The sequence below is a fragment of the Montipora capricornis genome, chromosome 11 (assembly GCF_036669925.1).
Source record: "Montipora capricornis isolate CH-2021 chromosome 11, ASM3666992v2, whole genome shotgun sequence".
Lineage (NCBI taxonomy): Eukaryota > Metazoa > Cnidaria > Anthozoa > Scleractinia > Acroporidae > Montipora > Montipora capricornis.
The window spans coordinates 11,778,353-11,793,330 of record NC_090893.1 but is presented as its reverse complement, the minus strand read 5'-3'; the positions used below and the strand labels follow the sequence as shown (position 1 = coordinate 11,793,330).

At 39.7% G+C, this 14,978-nt stretch overlaps 1 protein-coding gene and 1 long non-coding RNA gene across 2 annotated transcripts in view; one reads left to right on the top strand and one right to left on the bottom strand.

Annotated features, from left to right (window-relative positions):
* LOC138024921 (E3 ubiquitin-protein ligase HECTD3-like) overlaps positions 1-9,081 on the top strand; it is a 26,796-nt gene extending 17,715 nt beyond the window's left edge. Inside the window, exons 11-23 of the mRNA XM_068872117.1 lie at positions 548-653; positions 771-820; positions 926-990; positions 1,259-1,362; positions 2,495-2,620; positions 2,975-3,064; positions 3,573-3,653; positions 4,237-4,362; positions 5,102-5,231; positions 5,966-6,040; positions 6,675-6,753; positions 7,240-7,311; positions 8,122-9,081. Coding sequence (XP_068728218.1) covers positions 548-653; positions 771-820; positions 926-990; positions 1,259-1,362; positions 2,495-2,620; positions 2,975-3,064; positions 3,573-3,653; positions 4,237-4,362; positions 5,102-5,231; positions 5,966-6,040; positions 6,675-6,753; positions 7,240-7,311; positions 8,122-8,206 — 1,189 coding nt within the window. The 3' untranslated portion in view covers positions 8,207-9,081. The remainder of the gene's footprint in view (positions 1-547; positions 654-770; positions 821-925; positions 991-1,258; positions 1,363-2,494; positions 2,621-2,974; positions 3,065-3,572; positions 3,654-4,236; positions 4,363-5,101; positions 5,232-5,965; positions 6,041-6,674; positions 6,754-7,239; positions 7,312-8,121) is intronic.
* On the bottom strand, positions 9,052-14,978 carry LOC138024922 (uncharacterized). The gene is made up of 3 exons (XR_011127098.1): positions 14,815-14,978; positions 12,713-12,846; positions 9,052-10,279 (listed from the first exon to the last, which is right to left on the bottom strand). It is a non-coding gene; the product is annotated as an uncharacterized lncRNA (long non-coding RNA).

Genomic DNA, 14,978 nt, shown 5'->3' with positions numbered 1-14,978 from the left:
ACCTTGTGACAGCATATACGTGCCTGTTCCATTTTTTTTTTCGTTTCTATAAATTAACGCCTGTGTCCCAAATGGAGGTTGGGTGCTCAAGGATCTGGGGACTGGTACCAACGACCCAAACCCAGGTCGGTGGAACACCCCATAAGCCTGCCCTACCCGCAACCCAGCCACGAGCCCCGCCCGCCACACCAGACCCCAAATCAAGCACCCATCACACTGAACAGTGAGTTCAATGGAAAAACTATAAAGGAGGGGCCCTGACTCCCCTGAGTAGGGAGAAGAGGGCGGAGGAAATACTTGAAAGCACCCGAGCGCCCACACACTGAACGCTGAGCCAAGCAGAACCACGAGGACATGTGAAGGCACACACATAATAAATTATGCAAAAGGACCGCTGACTGCTAGAACTGCCAGAAGACACCACGGAAAAGCCCCGCATGCAAATAACACACGCACACACTACGAAACACTGAAGGCACACCCCCAAAATACTGATAAACCCTAGTAAATTAATAATATTTATTATTATTGTTTTCTGCTTCTGTAGTTCACCAGCACACATGCCAAAGCTTTTTGTCAACCGACGTGCAGCAGTTGAACACAAAGCAGACCCAGCACAGGATCCAGATGCTAAACGGTCAATTTTTAATCAGGTTTGAGTTGCAGAATTGTTAGTTGAGATGAAGTCTTTACCTTTGTACGTAAATACATGTAGTCACCTTCTAAATCAGTGATCTTATGGTATCATGACTTCTGATATCTTTTTACAGTTGTATGAAGGTTTAAAGCAAGAGAAGTGTGGAGTAAAGCTTGATTACAGGTTGGACAATAATATTGTTTTAAAGGGAAGGGATCTGTGTGTATTCTTTAACCTATTAATCTGTTAAGCATGTGTAGCAACTGTATTTTATTTGTTTTGTTGTAGGTGGTCAGCAAGGTATGATCAGTGGTGGGAATGTAAATTTCTGTCAGAAGGAATTATTGATCAAGGTTAGTTGCTATCACGTTCGCTTAATTTGCCATGTTGCAAATTACACTAATTAACCCTAACACAACAGGCCTGTTGCCAGACAACTTTTGTGTTGTGGTACATTCACCCAATTTCGGTGGTCACGATGCCAATGTAAAAAATAATGTTAAAGAAGTTGCAAGCTTGTTTTCCACATCAAACTTGAATTGAGTTCACTCTTTTGAGCCAACAGCAGTAGTGTAAGATATGGGAACTTATTGGGAAATGTTTTCAATTATTATTTTTCAGGGGGTGGGTTTAGAGACTCTTTGGCAGATATGGCTGAAGAGCTTTGCCCAAGTTCAACTGATGCACCTCTTCCTCTTTCCTTCTTTATCCGCAGTCCCAATCAAGTAAGTGCATGTAATGTAGTTACTTTTGTATATGTTGACCTATTTTCCCCAAATGCTGTTGCAGTAAAACACCTTGTGGAAAATATAGGAAGGAGCCCTTTCTGTTGCTGCAGCCCTCTCCTCTATTCAATTTCTGTTATCCTTATAAATCCTCTCAAGCATGCCTCTTTACTTCCTTACATGTACATGTATCTTTTGCGTTAAACTCCCTTCCTCCATTTCCTTTTTAATTGATCCAATCGCACACCCTCTTTAATTTTCTTCCACGTTTTATTGCTTATCCACAGCTTACTCAGCTTTCTTGACCTTCCAGTAACTTTTGCTGCAACATCTCTGTACATTACCAGTATCAAGATCTGGTTGTGCTCTTCTTAGAATCTTCCAAATATCCTTGTGTTTCAAGCCTGTTTTTCATGTCAATGTTGTATCTCTTACTTATCTCTTTGCTTGCAGCTTTCATTGTACCTTCCTCAAACCTTTCCCTTGCTTTTGTGTTCCCCTCAACCCATAGAAATTCACATCCTGGTTCTCACAAATTCCTCAATATAATTTGTTAATGAATATTTTATTATTCATCCCAGCCACTCATGGCTAATGAATGTTTCAAGTAATACAACCATATTATTTTTTCCAAATGAAAGCATAGTTTTTATTTGTCATTGGTTGCTTTACTGAAGGACCAAGTCTCCTTCCTGAAATCTTTCAATATCCATGCAGATGAACAGCTTTGTGCTTTTGGAATGTGTGATATTTGTGCAGGGCATGACCTGAACATGTGTGTTTTGCAAAAAAAAAAAAAAAAAGCATAAATTACCTCCTTTGAATCATGACATCACCATCCAGTATAAACTCCCAGTTCTTTCAGCTATTGACTTACACGTAGGTACAGAGGAGGGACCTGAAATTCAGACTATTGTTCAACTTGGCTAATAATATTGGTAACATTAATTTTGTGAAAGGTGCAAGTGTCCTAGGCCACACCTGCAGTTCTTTCTGCCTTTATGTCTTGAGACTTAGTGTACTCATGGATGCACTTCTCTCTTTCTAAAATATTTAATGTTAAACCACAAAGAAAATATTATTATTTTAACCCTTATGTAACTTCCTCAGTTTGTGTTTAATCTGTTATCAGCTGCATGACTCTTCAAATGTAAACAGAGATGCATATTTTCCCAATCCATCTTGCAAGCAGTTTGGCAAGTACGAATGGATTGGAATGCTAATGGGAGCGTGTGTTAGGAGCAGCAAGGAACATTTGGTATGGTTCACATGGATTATGTGCCATTCATTTTTGAGTTTTAGATACTATTATCAGATTACATATTCTGTGAGAAAAAAAAATGAGAAATTGAGCACATCAATGAGGGACTCGTGCATTAGTCTTATGGTACGTTCTCTCGTGATAAATATTAAAATTTATTATTGCTTCCTAAACCTTATCTTCTCCTTTCTTTTTATTTGATGCCCTCGAACGTATTTCAGTTTCTTGAATTTGCTAACAATTATATAGAGTCCCTTGGTTTTCACTGACATTACCATTTAATTTAGGTGATTCGAGAAGTTACATTCTGTAGTGTAATTGCCCGACTTTTTGGTGTTCATTTCTTGCTAGGTTCTTTCTCTTCCTTCTTTTGTTTGGCGTCAGTTGGTTGGTGAAAAGGTTACTTGGTCACGTGATTTTATGACTGTCGATTTAGCACAGGTTGGTAAAATATGTGTTACTTTGTACTTTATGGAGTTTCAAAACCTACAGTAGGTTGTGTGGGTCACTCAAAAGGGAGGAGCTCAAATAATTATTGTCAGTGTGCCCATTGCAAGGCCAGTATATAACACTGAGATATCCAACCTTTACTATTGCCGAACATAGTGTAGGCTCTTTAACGTTTCACAATGTTGCCAGCAAGGGTTGTGAGACAAAGTGTTAAACAATGTAGTACTAGTAGAAGTGTATGCATTGTCATTTTGAAGTTGCTGTTAATATTACACGATACATTCTACATAACGAGGCCTCGGATTTGATGGCTGGATCCCTTGTAAACTTTGAGAAAAAAAAATCAAGTTGTTTCTGGTTGATTGCTGCATAGGAATGCGTCATGTGTCTCAGATTTTGTAGTAAGCAAGTCTTGATTTCAGCGAGGTATCTAAAGCACCATAGTTAGTACTGCCCTTTTAATGTATTGATTAATGTCTTTTTTTGTTATTACATGTAGGTCAAGTTACTTGAGTCACTAGAATCAATGGATAAAGATTCCTTTGATATGAAATTTGGAGGAGTCCTTACTTATACAACGGTAACGCTGTTTTGTTTTTTGTTTTTTATGCAACAGTTTCCATTCAAGATAACACAAATTTACTTTTTGTTAACCAAACCTTAATTGCCTAGACTGCTTGGCTGATGTCATTAAGTTTACATGGACATGAAATGGTTGAACGGATGGTTTAAGTCAAACTAAGCATGAGTACATTGCATCGCAAATGAATGAAGGGGGTAGATTCTAAAGAAACTGTGGTGCTGCGTCGGTGGCGAATCCAAATCGGTCTGACGAAGAGCTAACGCTCGAAACGTCAGCTTTTAGAATCTCTGTACGGTGGTCAATTTACGTTATAAAAATGCTATCAACTCCGTTGATAAAATTAAAGTCTTGTATACATGTACATTGCATCGCAATTTAGCATGAATTGCAGTAGTTGGAAATCTTTGAAACGACATAAATTAATTCGAAATCTCTTTAAGAGGAAAAAACCTTAAACATTGGCATTATTTCAAGGAAACACGTTCTCTGAGTTTTGGTTCTTCGGCACAATGGGCTAATGCCCTACCAAGTGTGCAAATAGAACGGCCGCCCTAACTAAACCTCGTTTTGTTTGTTGTAGGTTTTAAGCGACAGCACTTTAGTAAACCTTGTTCCTGGTGGTGTTGACAAGTTCGTTGATTATGAAGACAGAATAGAGTATATCAAACTGGTGCAAAGTTGTCGCATGTCTGAAGGCAAACAACAGGTAAAGTATTATAATATAATACGATAATATGATGATGAAGACGGTAATGTAATAATAGTAATTGTTATGGACACTTATTGAAATCGCGGTTTTACATGATCAATAGCATAGCGAGACTAGTCCTAGGCTATGCTACATGTAGGTAATTTATAAATATGAATGTTCAGTTAGACTATTCCTTTCAACGCTCTGCTCCGTTCTTCCTATCTCTTATAGGTATAAAAGTTCTTAACTACTTTATTATTATTGTTGTTGTTGTTATTATTATTATTATTGTTTATCTAAAACCTCCGATGATATTTTTCTTATAAAAAATTGTATCACTTATATCGTATGGAAGGTGGGTGTCTGAGACATCCAGGAGCTTCAATCCCCCCCTTCTTCCTTTATAAATCCTCACACTGCAGGGGAGACACTGATAAAGAGTGGAAAGGGGAGGGATGGAGACTACAAAATTCCCCCGCTCTAACATACACTGCAAGCGGTACATGGCACAAAATTGTGTATACGCATTGGCGCATGAGCACGAGGCATCCTGACGCTTTCACAGTTACTTAAAACTGCGCCAGTTTTATTCTCGCGCATCTGCTTACAAACTCAGCACTCTACCTGTGGTCCTTCTCTACACATTCTTCAATCTGAACCGTAATTTCTGTTGCCGCATCAAAATGCTGATAGCACTCTTTGTTATCGTTATGGAGGGAGTTCATTATGAACTGCAGGTTCTTTCAATCAACAGATCGAGGCAATTAGACGAGGTTTGCTGAAAGTTCTTTCCCAGGCTGTGCTCGATCTTCTAACCTGGCAAGAACTGGAGAGAAGAGTATGTGGGGATCCTGAACTTTCGGTCGAAGCACTAAAGAAATGCAGTGAGTTTCGCTGTAGATTTGAGTTGAGCCTTATAAATTAAGGACACCATCCAGACTCAAACAAAAGCACCCGTTTAGCTTATTAAACATCTCTGCAGGAAAGTGTTTGTGAACTACCACAGTTTGGGATTCCATTGAGGCGCGCAGCATAAAAAAAAATCATGTGATGAAAAATGGTGCTCTGGAACTTTCATGTGGATCATTTACATGGAAGGCCACTGAAATAATAAAAAGCCACAGTTGCTTTGTGCAGCATTACTCTAAATGTTCTGAAAGACTAAGAATTCTCAGTAAAATGATTGGCATTGCCAATGAACACGGGAAAATAAGTAACTATAAATTGTTTAAAAAAAGTGTTTTAAAGATAGACCTGACTAGCCGCTGCTCCTAGAACTGATTAAGATGAAATATATTTTTTCTCTCAATATTAATAAGTTTTTAAGATTTTTTTCTTGTAAATCATTATATATTATATATGTAATTTTAGATTTTGTGATCTTAATAGTGATCTGTATTTTTATATTGTATTTTAATTTATTTCTTATTTATGTTGTGACTAGACCTGTAAAGTAGCTTTATAGCTAAGTGTCAGTCACTTTAATAAAGTCGTATTCGTATAAAGTCGTATTCTCATGTCAAAAGTTTTTTCTTAGCTTTACAATACAGCTTTCAGTTTTAAAGGAGGCCGGTGATAGCTTTACCACTAACGAATGGTTCACCACTTTGTTCTGTAGTGCAATATGAGGATATTTCGGAAAATGACAAACGCGTCAAGTATTTGTGGAAAGCCTTAGAGAATTTTACTAATGGTAAGAATGGTTTTCGTTTGAGCTAAATTTAGACGATTCGAGATACCAGATATCACGCTACTTCGTGTGAAAATGTGCTGAATGCATCAAATAGAATTTCCCAGCGTCCAACGGACGCTCGATTCATTACCCAGCTACAAGGTCCTTTACGAAAGCGGGGTCAATTACTTGGTCCGTGTGACCTTGCATTTGCTAGTTTTATCATTTCCAATTTGTATGTACAAGTATATAGAGGTTTCATTTGCTCTATGTACTAACGAATGTACGGAAAGGGGTTGGAACATAAATGTTTTCCCATGGAAACTACGGAGTCCCCGTCAGAGATTCACAATTTCAGAATTGACTCAGCAGGTCGTGGGTTCCAATGACGTTAGAGGTTTTACATCTGTCATCCCTACCGTTTATCCTCCTTATCTGAGAATTCATTAGATTTTTATAATTCGCTGGTCAATTGTTTCTGTTATCGTTTTTTTCATCAGGGTCCATAACATCTTTGCATGGTACGTTTTCAAAAGGGCATTGATTCCCCCAGGCTTACTTACAAAGGGGGGGGGGGAGGAAAGGGGAGGAAAGGGGTCGGGGAATAGAGAAGGGAAAGATAACAACTGATTGTGTTGTATGCTATCTGGTTTAGATGATCGTAGTCGCTTTTTGCGTTTTGTGACCGGAAGAAGACGACTACCAGCCCCACTTTTCATCTGCCCAGGAAGAAGGTAGGAGATGGTATAGTACGTTAATCCAAGTGTTGTAGTGCGAAGAATTAAGTCAAGAAGTATGTTCCTGTAGCCATCTACTACGTGTTAAAGTGATTTTCGTCTTGAGCATCATTTTGGTGTCAAAGGAAACTAGAGGAATAATATTTACAATTAATTCAGGAAAACCGGTTGATCTGGTGAGATTTTTTCGCCGGAAATTTTTCCGTTGAGATTTGTTTCGTGATGGAACTACTGATTGTCCCATTCAAATGGTAAGCACCGTTTACTTAATTTGCCTTATACAGTAAGTTGGTTTTTTGCCGTGGTAACAATTAGTATACTTAATCAACAATTATGTCGACGAATGCAGGAACGACACAAAACAACGCGTTCAGTGAGCTAAAGCGATGGCTCTGCAAGCTCAACACTCGCGTTTTAGATGTAGGTACATTTCCAGTTTTTGGAAAGTAAATTGATGAAATGGACCCTTTTCTTGCCTTGCAGCTCCATTAAAATTGATTCACTCCCTGAGGCGGCCACATGTTCCAGTACGCTGTTTTTGCCGGAATATTCAAGGTATGTTTTTCTCTAAAAGACAAGTTGTACAGATGATAATGAAGATTAACATTGTTGATGACGATGATGTGGTTATTTTGATGTTGACGACTGAGTTTGTTGTCGTTGTTGATTGTGATGACGTCAATCTAGTTCATCATAACTGTACCATGTTAGGTTCTGATGAGAGTAGCATTCGAATCATCGTACTTAGTGTCGTGGTAAATAACCTCGTTTTTAGTATTTTTGGTGCAAGACGTATTTCAAATTCCCACTTCTTTGGATTCTTTTCTATTTTATTTTAATGTTTCATGTTAAGTAGCTCCGGAAACCCATAAGGGTTGAAACGTGTAACGCGCGTTCACAGCTTCCGAATATTCAGTGCGAACTGATTGGTTGAATGTCTCAGTGCTAAGTACCATATTTGGAAACCCCTCGCTCTTGTTGTTCCAAATATGGTACTTAGCAAATTGAATATTCAGAAGCTTGTTTCCCAGCACACAAGGGGCCGTTACACGTTTCAACCCTTATGAGTTTCTGGTAGCTCTTTATCCCTTATTAGTTCCTGTGAGCTACATCCATGCACACGTGACAAAGTTACTCATTGATTGATTCCTGATAACCATGGCAATGTGAGGATATTGACAGTGTAATTACGATGGAGTTCTAAGCAATGTTAATGATAATGATAGGAATTGTAGTAAGCGCCATAAATAAGAGAACGAAGAAATTAAGGTGGCTATCATCCACATACACTTCGCGTTGCATTCTCAGCCCAGACTATTTTACAACCCTCTTCTTTCTGTTTCTTTTTCTCATAATTACCTTTAGCGCCAGAGTAGCGGAGGAGAAGATTCGTTACGCCGCTTACAACTGTGTAGCCATTGATACCGATGTCAGTCCATGGGAGGAGTAGCTCGACATCTGACAAAATGCTACCCGATGAGAACCGTTGACTTTCGTTTTAGTTACCGGAGCTCCGACAAAATTTGAGTATTTTTGAACTCTGAGGACATTTTTGATTAGCGGAATTCGTTCTCCTCGGCTTCATATTCATGTTGCACGAATTTATTTCTGCTTTACCGATGAGCCGGTGGTTTGGCACTTTTTCGCATTACGTTTTATCCGAAACAAACCTGAGACCATTTTGATGATCATCCAACATCGAATGCTTTTTACTAATATTTTCAACTGGAAGGACTTACGGAGTAGTTCTACACTTCTGTTTCATATTGGTCCAAATCTCTTGTATATCTGCTCTGTGCCACTCTAAAGTTACTGACAAGACTGTGGCGGTTGTTAGCTTCCTTCATACGCCTTTCCCTTGTTGTGATGTGCCTGGGGTAGGGGGAACACGCTACTGAGACAACGGACGCTGAGGGGAAGGGGATGACCGCTCATTAAGTCTGCGGATATTGCAGTGTAAAATGTTGACCTGCTTTACTATACCATAAGCCAGGTCTGGACGAATATAATGCGCCCTGTACAGTTCTTTACAGACCGACAACAAACTTTTGTGTTGGCCTGTCTTCGTACTAAGTTTTCTCCGAAAATTCTTGATTTTCTTCAATAATAGCCATATGAAGGGGGCACAGCTTAGGGGTACAGTGACCATAGACATCGGCCTTGTCGAGGCTTGATAGTTTGCAGAGACGTTATTGCTAGTTAAAATTCAGTCACCTGACATTTTGCTTTATTCTTTAAATGAAATTGTTTTGTAAATGATGAGTTTTGTAACGAAACAATGTAAAGACAAACATATTAACGCAAATACATATATTTATAACTGAATTGAATTAGGTATTACATGCAGTCAGCTTTTCAGTCCAGTGAATACTATGGTTTTTGTATGTTGTACGTTTTTAAGAGTAATTGGGTACGTTGGTCTGCAACTTGATTTGACCCTAACCTTGACCAAACGAACTGGTAAATCTACTCATTGTCAACCGACCGCTAATTTCCAAACCGAGTCCTTTAAGTGTATGTAAAGAACTCCACTCACATCAACTTTGCTGGTGTAACTTTGTCAGGAATGGTAAGAAAGACAAGCATTTTCTATTTTCGCGTTTAAATTCTACGATAGGCGCTGTCATTTCGAATTTGTTATATCATACGATTGCCTAACATAGCAGATTGAAGTGGGTTGTCAATTATCGATGCCTATAAAAGAGCTCACGGCCGAAAGAAATAGGGGCAACTGTAATACAAGTGTACCTACGGCCTCCATGGGCCACGGACATTGGTGATGATGAAGATGATGATGGATGGGCATAGCCCAACTGCATTAAGCGCGTGGTGAGCATTACAATATTCTTGTAGGAATGTTATACTAAACTCTTACATATTTCACATGCATGGCTTTGGATAGTTTTCGCATATTAACACTGTCTATGGTGGTTGGGTCTTCTATTTCCGTGACTTGTTGTCGTCCTCCTCAAGTAGAAGATTGTGTAATGGACGTTTCCTGGCATAGCCTGTCGGCAGGTTCTATTTTACAGAATTCCTAGTGCGTGCGGCACGTGGAGAGGGAGGCGCTAAAGGGAAACTCTCACATCGCATGTCATCCATATTTGGTCATCAGTATGATTTACCTACGTTACGCAAGGCTCTCCGGTTTCAAATTTTGGATCTACGTTGTACATCTTTTCCAAGTTCCACGGCCTTGGTAATATCCTGCCTAGTAAATTATCAGAGTCTTCAAGTAGCGCCCTCAACTGCATTGCAACTCGTTTGTTGTTTACACTTCCTCCAAGCAAAGTGCAACAAACTCCGTAGGAGCACCATAAATACACTCGTCCACTACAAACACCTTTTAAATTGTGTAAGTGGCTCGGTATTTCATAAACTGGTTTGTCCGTTAGCAAGATGACAGCATCCGATTTTGAAATCCGGGTTTGAACCAGTGGTGCTGCTTTTTTACCCAAAGCTGCGGTGAACAGGGAGCGAGGCTCTTCAAGGACGGGATAAATTCTTCCTTTCGGTGTAGAAGCTGTTGAATAACAACAGAACAGAGTTACGTGTTTCCAAGTTGTGTACGCAGGGATTCAGAGGAAAGAGGGGGGAGGGAGGATTGTTGAAAACCACAGGAGTTTACAACAACGGGAACAGGTCCGTTGATAATGGTACAAGTATCAATGAATTAATATACGTGACCCCCTATTCTCGTATCCTGCAATCACTCTTTATTCAATAGTAATGACCATTATCGCCTGTGTCGCAAACGGAGGTTGGCTGCTCAAGGATCTGGGGACTGGTACCAACGACCCATACCCATGTCGGTGGAACACCCCATAAGCCTGCCCTACCCGCAACCCAGCCACGAGCCCCGCCCGCCAAACCAGACCCCAAATCAAACACCCGTCACACTGAACAGTGAGTTCAATGGAAAAACTATAAAGGAGGGGCCCTGACTTCCCTGAGTAGGGAGAGGAGGGAGGGGAAATACTTGAAAGCACCCTAGCGCCAACACACCGAACGCTGAGCCAAGCAAAACCACACCACGGGGACATGCGCAGGCGCACGCAAAATATGCAAAAGAACCGCTGACCGCTATAACTGCCAGAAAACGCCCCGGAAAAGCCCCACATGCAAATAACACACGCACACGCTAAAAAACGCTGCAGGCACACCCCCAAAATACTGATAAACCCTAACGCCACGCCAGACAAACTGTGCAACTTGCTCCTGGTCGTAACTAAGTTAAACGTTTACGACCATCGATAAACACTGAAATCCCGTTTAATTAAGCCCTTCACGACTGGTCAAGTCTTTGTGCTTGTTTCGTAGCCAACATACCTTTGCTTTGCTTAACGTGTCTGTAAATGCTTGTTGACAAATGTGGAGTGAATATCGCTTATAATTTGCATGAGATTCTTTCTTTTTGGTGGTTTAAAAGCAGTGACTGATTCGACCTGGCAACACATTTGGACGGACTGACGCTAATCCTTTTGTTGGTAAACAGTCAAGAGAATCAGTCTTCACTAATTTTATTTAAGTTTGGCAATGCATTGAAACTTAGCTTCTTCGTTGACTACAGTATATTGCCGTAGTGCCAATGGGTAAGAGAAAAACTCAACTGTCTCAGCCTCATCCTGTGGGGAGACACGTTTCCAAGTTTTTTTTTTGCAGGGAGGGAGGATCCATGTTGATGGATGTGTTGTACATCGGTATGTGACCTATTGTTCTTTATAACCCTGTACTCGGCATCCATCTCATTTAACATCTTTACATTGACATTTGAAAATCTCATCAAATAGTATTTTTTTGGAAAGATAGCGTTCCGTAAACGCTGCACTGGAAGCCCTCCCGTGGGTGAACCCCCGCCTCCCGAGCTCGTTGCTCTTGGCATCTTAACTTTGCGATCACCAGAAAAACGGTACAAAACGCTTGCTCAGTAGAATCGGCAAAAATCCAAAAAAAAGTCTGAATGTAAATCATTTCCATTCACGATACTTTAAACTCATTCTTTCCGTCTGATGGTGCTTCTGACCAACGGGATTCAGGATATTCATGATTCGGATGAGAATCACGCCCAGACGCTAACTACATCGTATCGTGACAAGAGAAGTATTAAACGTAACACTAAAATGTAAAGTGTTTTGAAAAATGAAGTTTGGAACTTTGATTTGAGATGTAAGAACGTGATTTTAAAAAGAGGGTCAGGAATCTCAGCTATCGGCTAAAGTTTTACCCATTTTTCAGCTGTCAGCTCAATTTTTGGCCATTTCTCAGGTAACACTTAAAACACAGATCAACAATTCTCAGCTATCAGTTAAAAACACATCGTTTCTCAGCCAACAGTTTAAAATTTGGCCGAATCTCAACTATCAGTTAACCCCATCCATACTCTCTAAAAATAACACTAGAACTAAGGCTGCGAGAACTTGAACCTGTCTAAGAGGTTGAGCATGAACTGTATTTAAGGCTGTTTTACAGTCCTCAAGATCGCGAAATATTTTGGTGAGCTAGGCATGCGCATTTGCACGCCCAACAAAATGAAAGATTAACTTGAGAAGAATCGTACACTTGTTGACCTGTTCAAATATTTTGCATTTTTTGTGCTTATTTGAAAATGGCAAAAAGAAGAAAATGATTCTCAAAACGTAAAGTTCTGAAAGTCAAAGAATTATCAAGTTTCTATAAAACGCCGGTCTTAGAAAGAGAGGGTTTTTAAAAATCATAATTTTATGCACAAGCTCTAATTTCTTCGACCGTGTGGCAAACTTTCAAGCTTAAGTGTTCAGCAAGGGCTATTTTTACTTGCCTGCTGCAATAAAGTGGGCCGTTCACCATTCAGCTTGCATAGCGTTCCTAATTACATTTACATTCACGACTATTCTGTAAACGTCATAACAAAACTTCAACTCAAGTCACTGGTTACATTATGTAAATTCGAAATAATCATTTGCCAAACTGCACTCACCAAACAAAGTAACACCGTGTCCCTCATCACGGATTCGTTTGACAATCGACTGGGCGTATTTTGGGTTATTCTCATGAAACTCAAAATTCAAAAACACGACGAGGTACATTCTTCAGTCGCTATGCTCTCCTGATCTGCAACATAAAAAAAGAAGATTGTGTGATCTGCATGAAACTTGCAGAAACCAGAGATGTTATTTTGCCTTGACAAGTAACAACATGTTTTGCTGTAAGGCCAAGAAAAACAACCCGATTCGGTTGGTAGAACGTTGTCAAAAGAGTTTAACCAGAGAGTAGAGAAGTATTGTTACATGTGAAGTAGTTCTTAGGGAAACAATTTTCAACCTAGCCAGCAGAACTATTCACAGAATGTAACATAAGTTAAATGGTTTTCCGTAAACCAAGTATTCTGTTCAGAAGGCGACGGGGTCAACCATCGAAATGACATCAAAGTCGGCTGGTGGTTTTGCACAAACGCCGCATGGTGACCAAAGAACTTAAAGAGAGTGAAGTCTGTTGTATCCTTGTCAGCAATTTCTTGGCGTTGTAATCATTAAAAAATCTACCAGAATTTTCGTCTACCTCAGAGGGACCACCTGGTTTTGATGCCAAAGTACTGCAGAGCAACAAAAATCTCACCAAGAGATTTTGACACTTGTGTGCACGTTTAGACCGATCACGTAAAGTTCTTATGTCCCGGCAATGTTTTAAGTCTTACGGTTTGAAAGAGTTGATCATATTGTTATTTCTTCCACCCTAGGGCTTGCGTTCGTTCACTCAAGCTGTTTCGTTTGTCCCTTAACGGGTGAAACAAAAAGATTGGAGGCTTTTGCATGCACAGGGGCGATCAAGGGGCAACAAGTGAATCGTTCGAAGGGTCGCTTTTGTATTCGTGTGGTGGAGTTTCTAAGAAGTACTGAAAGTTGTGAGTCCTTCTTCTGTGGTGAAGACAGAAGTGTTTCTTTTTGGTTACTGGTACAGATAAGTCTCGGGATCAAATTATTTTTCCGTGTCAGAGGTTATAAAATTGATAAATACTGTGACATGGTCTACTAATTAATTAATTAATTACATGCAGTTGGCCTCCGTCCTCCGCCACAATCGTTGATAGGGCCAGCCTAAAATTTAAACTCAACAGAACTCGCAAAATGAGTGAAATTTATAGACAAGTTGCGTTACAGATCAAGAATGTTGCCTTCATTCTTCAGGGTTTGCTAATAATACTGTCAGCACGATGTTATTTTCTCGTTCATGGTTGGTTGAAATCAAGTGCAGGTTGACAGTCAATTAGATTAGGTCAATTTCACATACTGCTGCCCAATATTTCGTACGATTTGCGCGGTCGAAAGATTTTCGGTTCCGGGGATGTATGAAATGAGTGTTTGTAATTAAAAGCTCGAGTATAAGAGATAGAGTATAAGGTGGCAGCAATGATTCAGAAGTGTCAGGTGATGACAACAGATTTTATTCTTTGGCGAAACCCGCCAATGTTCTTCGAGAAGTAAAGGCTCCTCCTTCATTTTTGTCATAATTGTACTAAAGTGATGGCACTCTTTCATTACCCTATGCACCGCTTTGTCGTGGGATTAAATTTGTTTTTAATCCAGTTCGTAATAATGTGCATGTGTTGTGTTGTAGCACATGCCGTGATGAAGTTCCAATGAAATTAGGTCAAGGATGTGATAAAAGTGCACTTGCAAAAAACTCGAGGTTCGTGTTTCGCGGAAAAAAAAGGAATACGAAATTTGAGATGAGGAATAATACGGGTTTGTTTTTGTTTCATTCTACAAGTTTATTCGCACCCGCGCTTACTTCACCTAATTTCGACAATAGTGAATGTGGCTGTCAGGATTTTCCTTTCGTGGGAGGCACAAAATAGTCCCTTCTGTTTCTATTCCTACGTTGGAGAAACTCAAAATCACTCGGGTAGGGCTGAAGAAAATGATTCTTTACACAATTGCAAAAATTTGCGTTCATAACTGCGAAGATCACAGCTTCGTAAGTTAAGATTCTGCCTTATGTTTGTTTTCTAATCATAAATAAAAATTTTACAGTTTCCACAGAACACAGGTATTATATCGTTTGAAGATGTCACGTACTCACCACATGCAGGCTAATTTGTAGGAACTTAAGCCATCTTTTCCACCTCAACAGAAATTTCACCTGTGGATTTGATAACTTTATTTGGAGGCGTGCGAGGGAAATAAGGAATTTTTGTATACTTGAGCAGAAATCGTATGAGGAAAAACGCATCAGGGAACATCCTT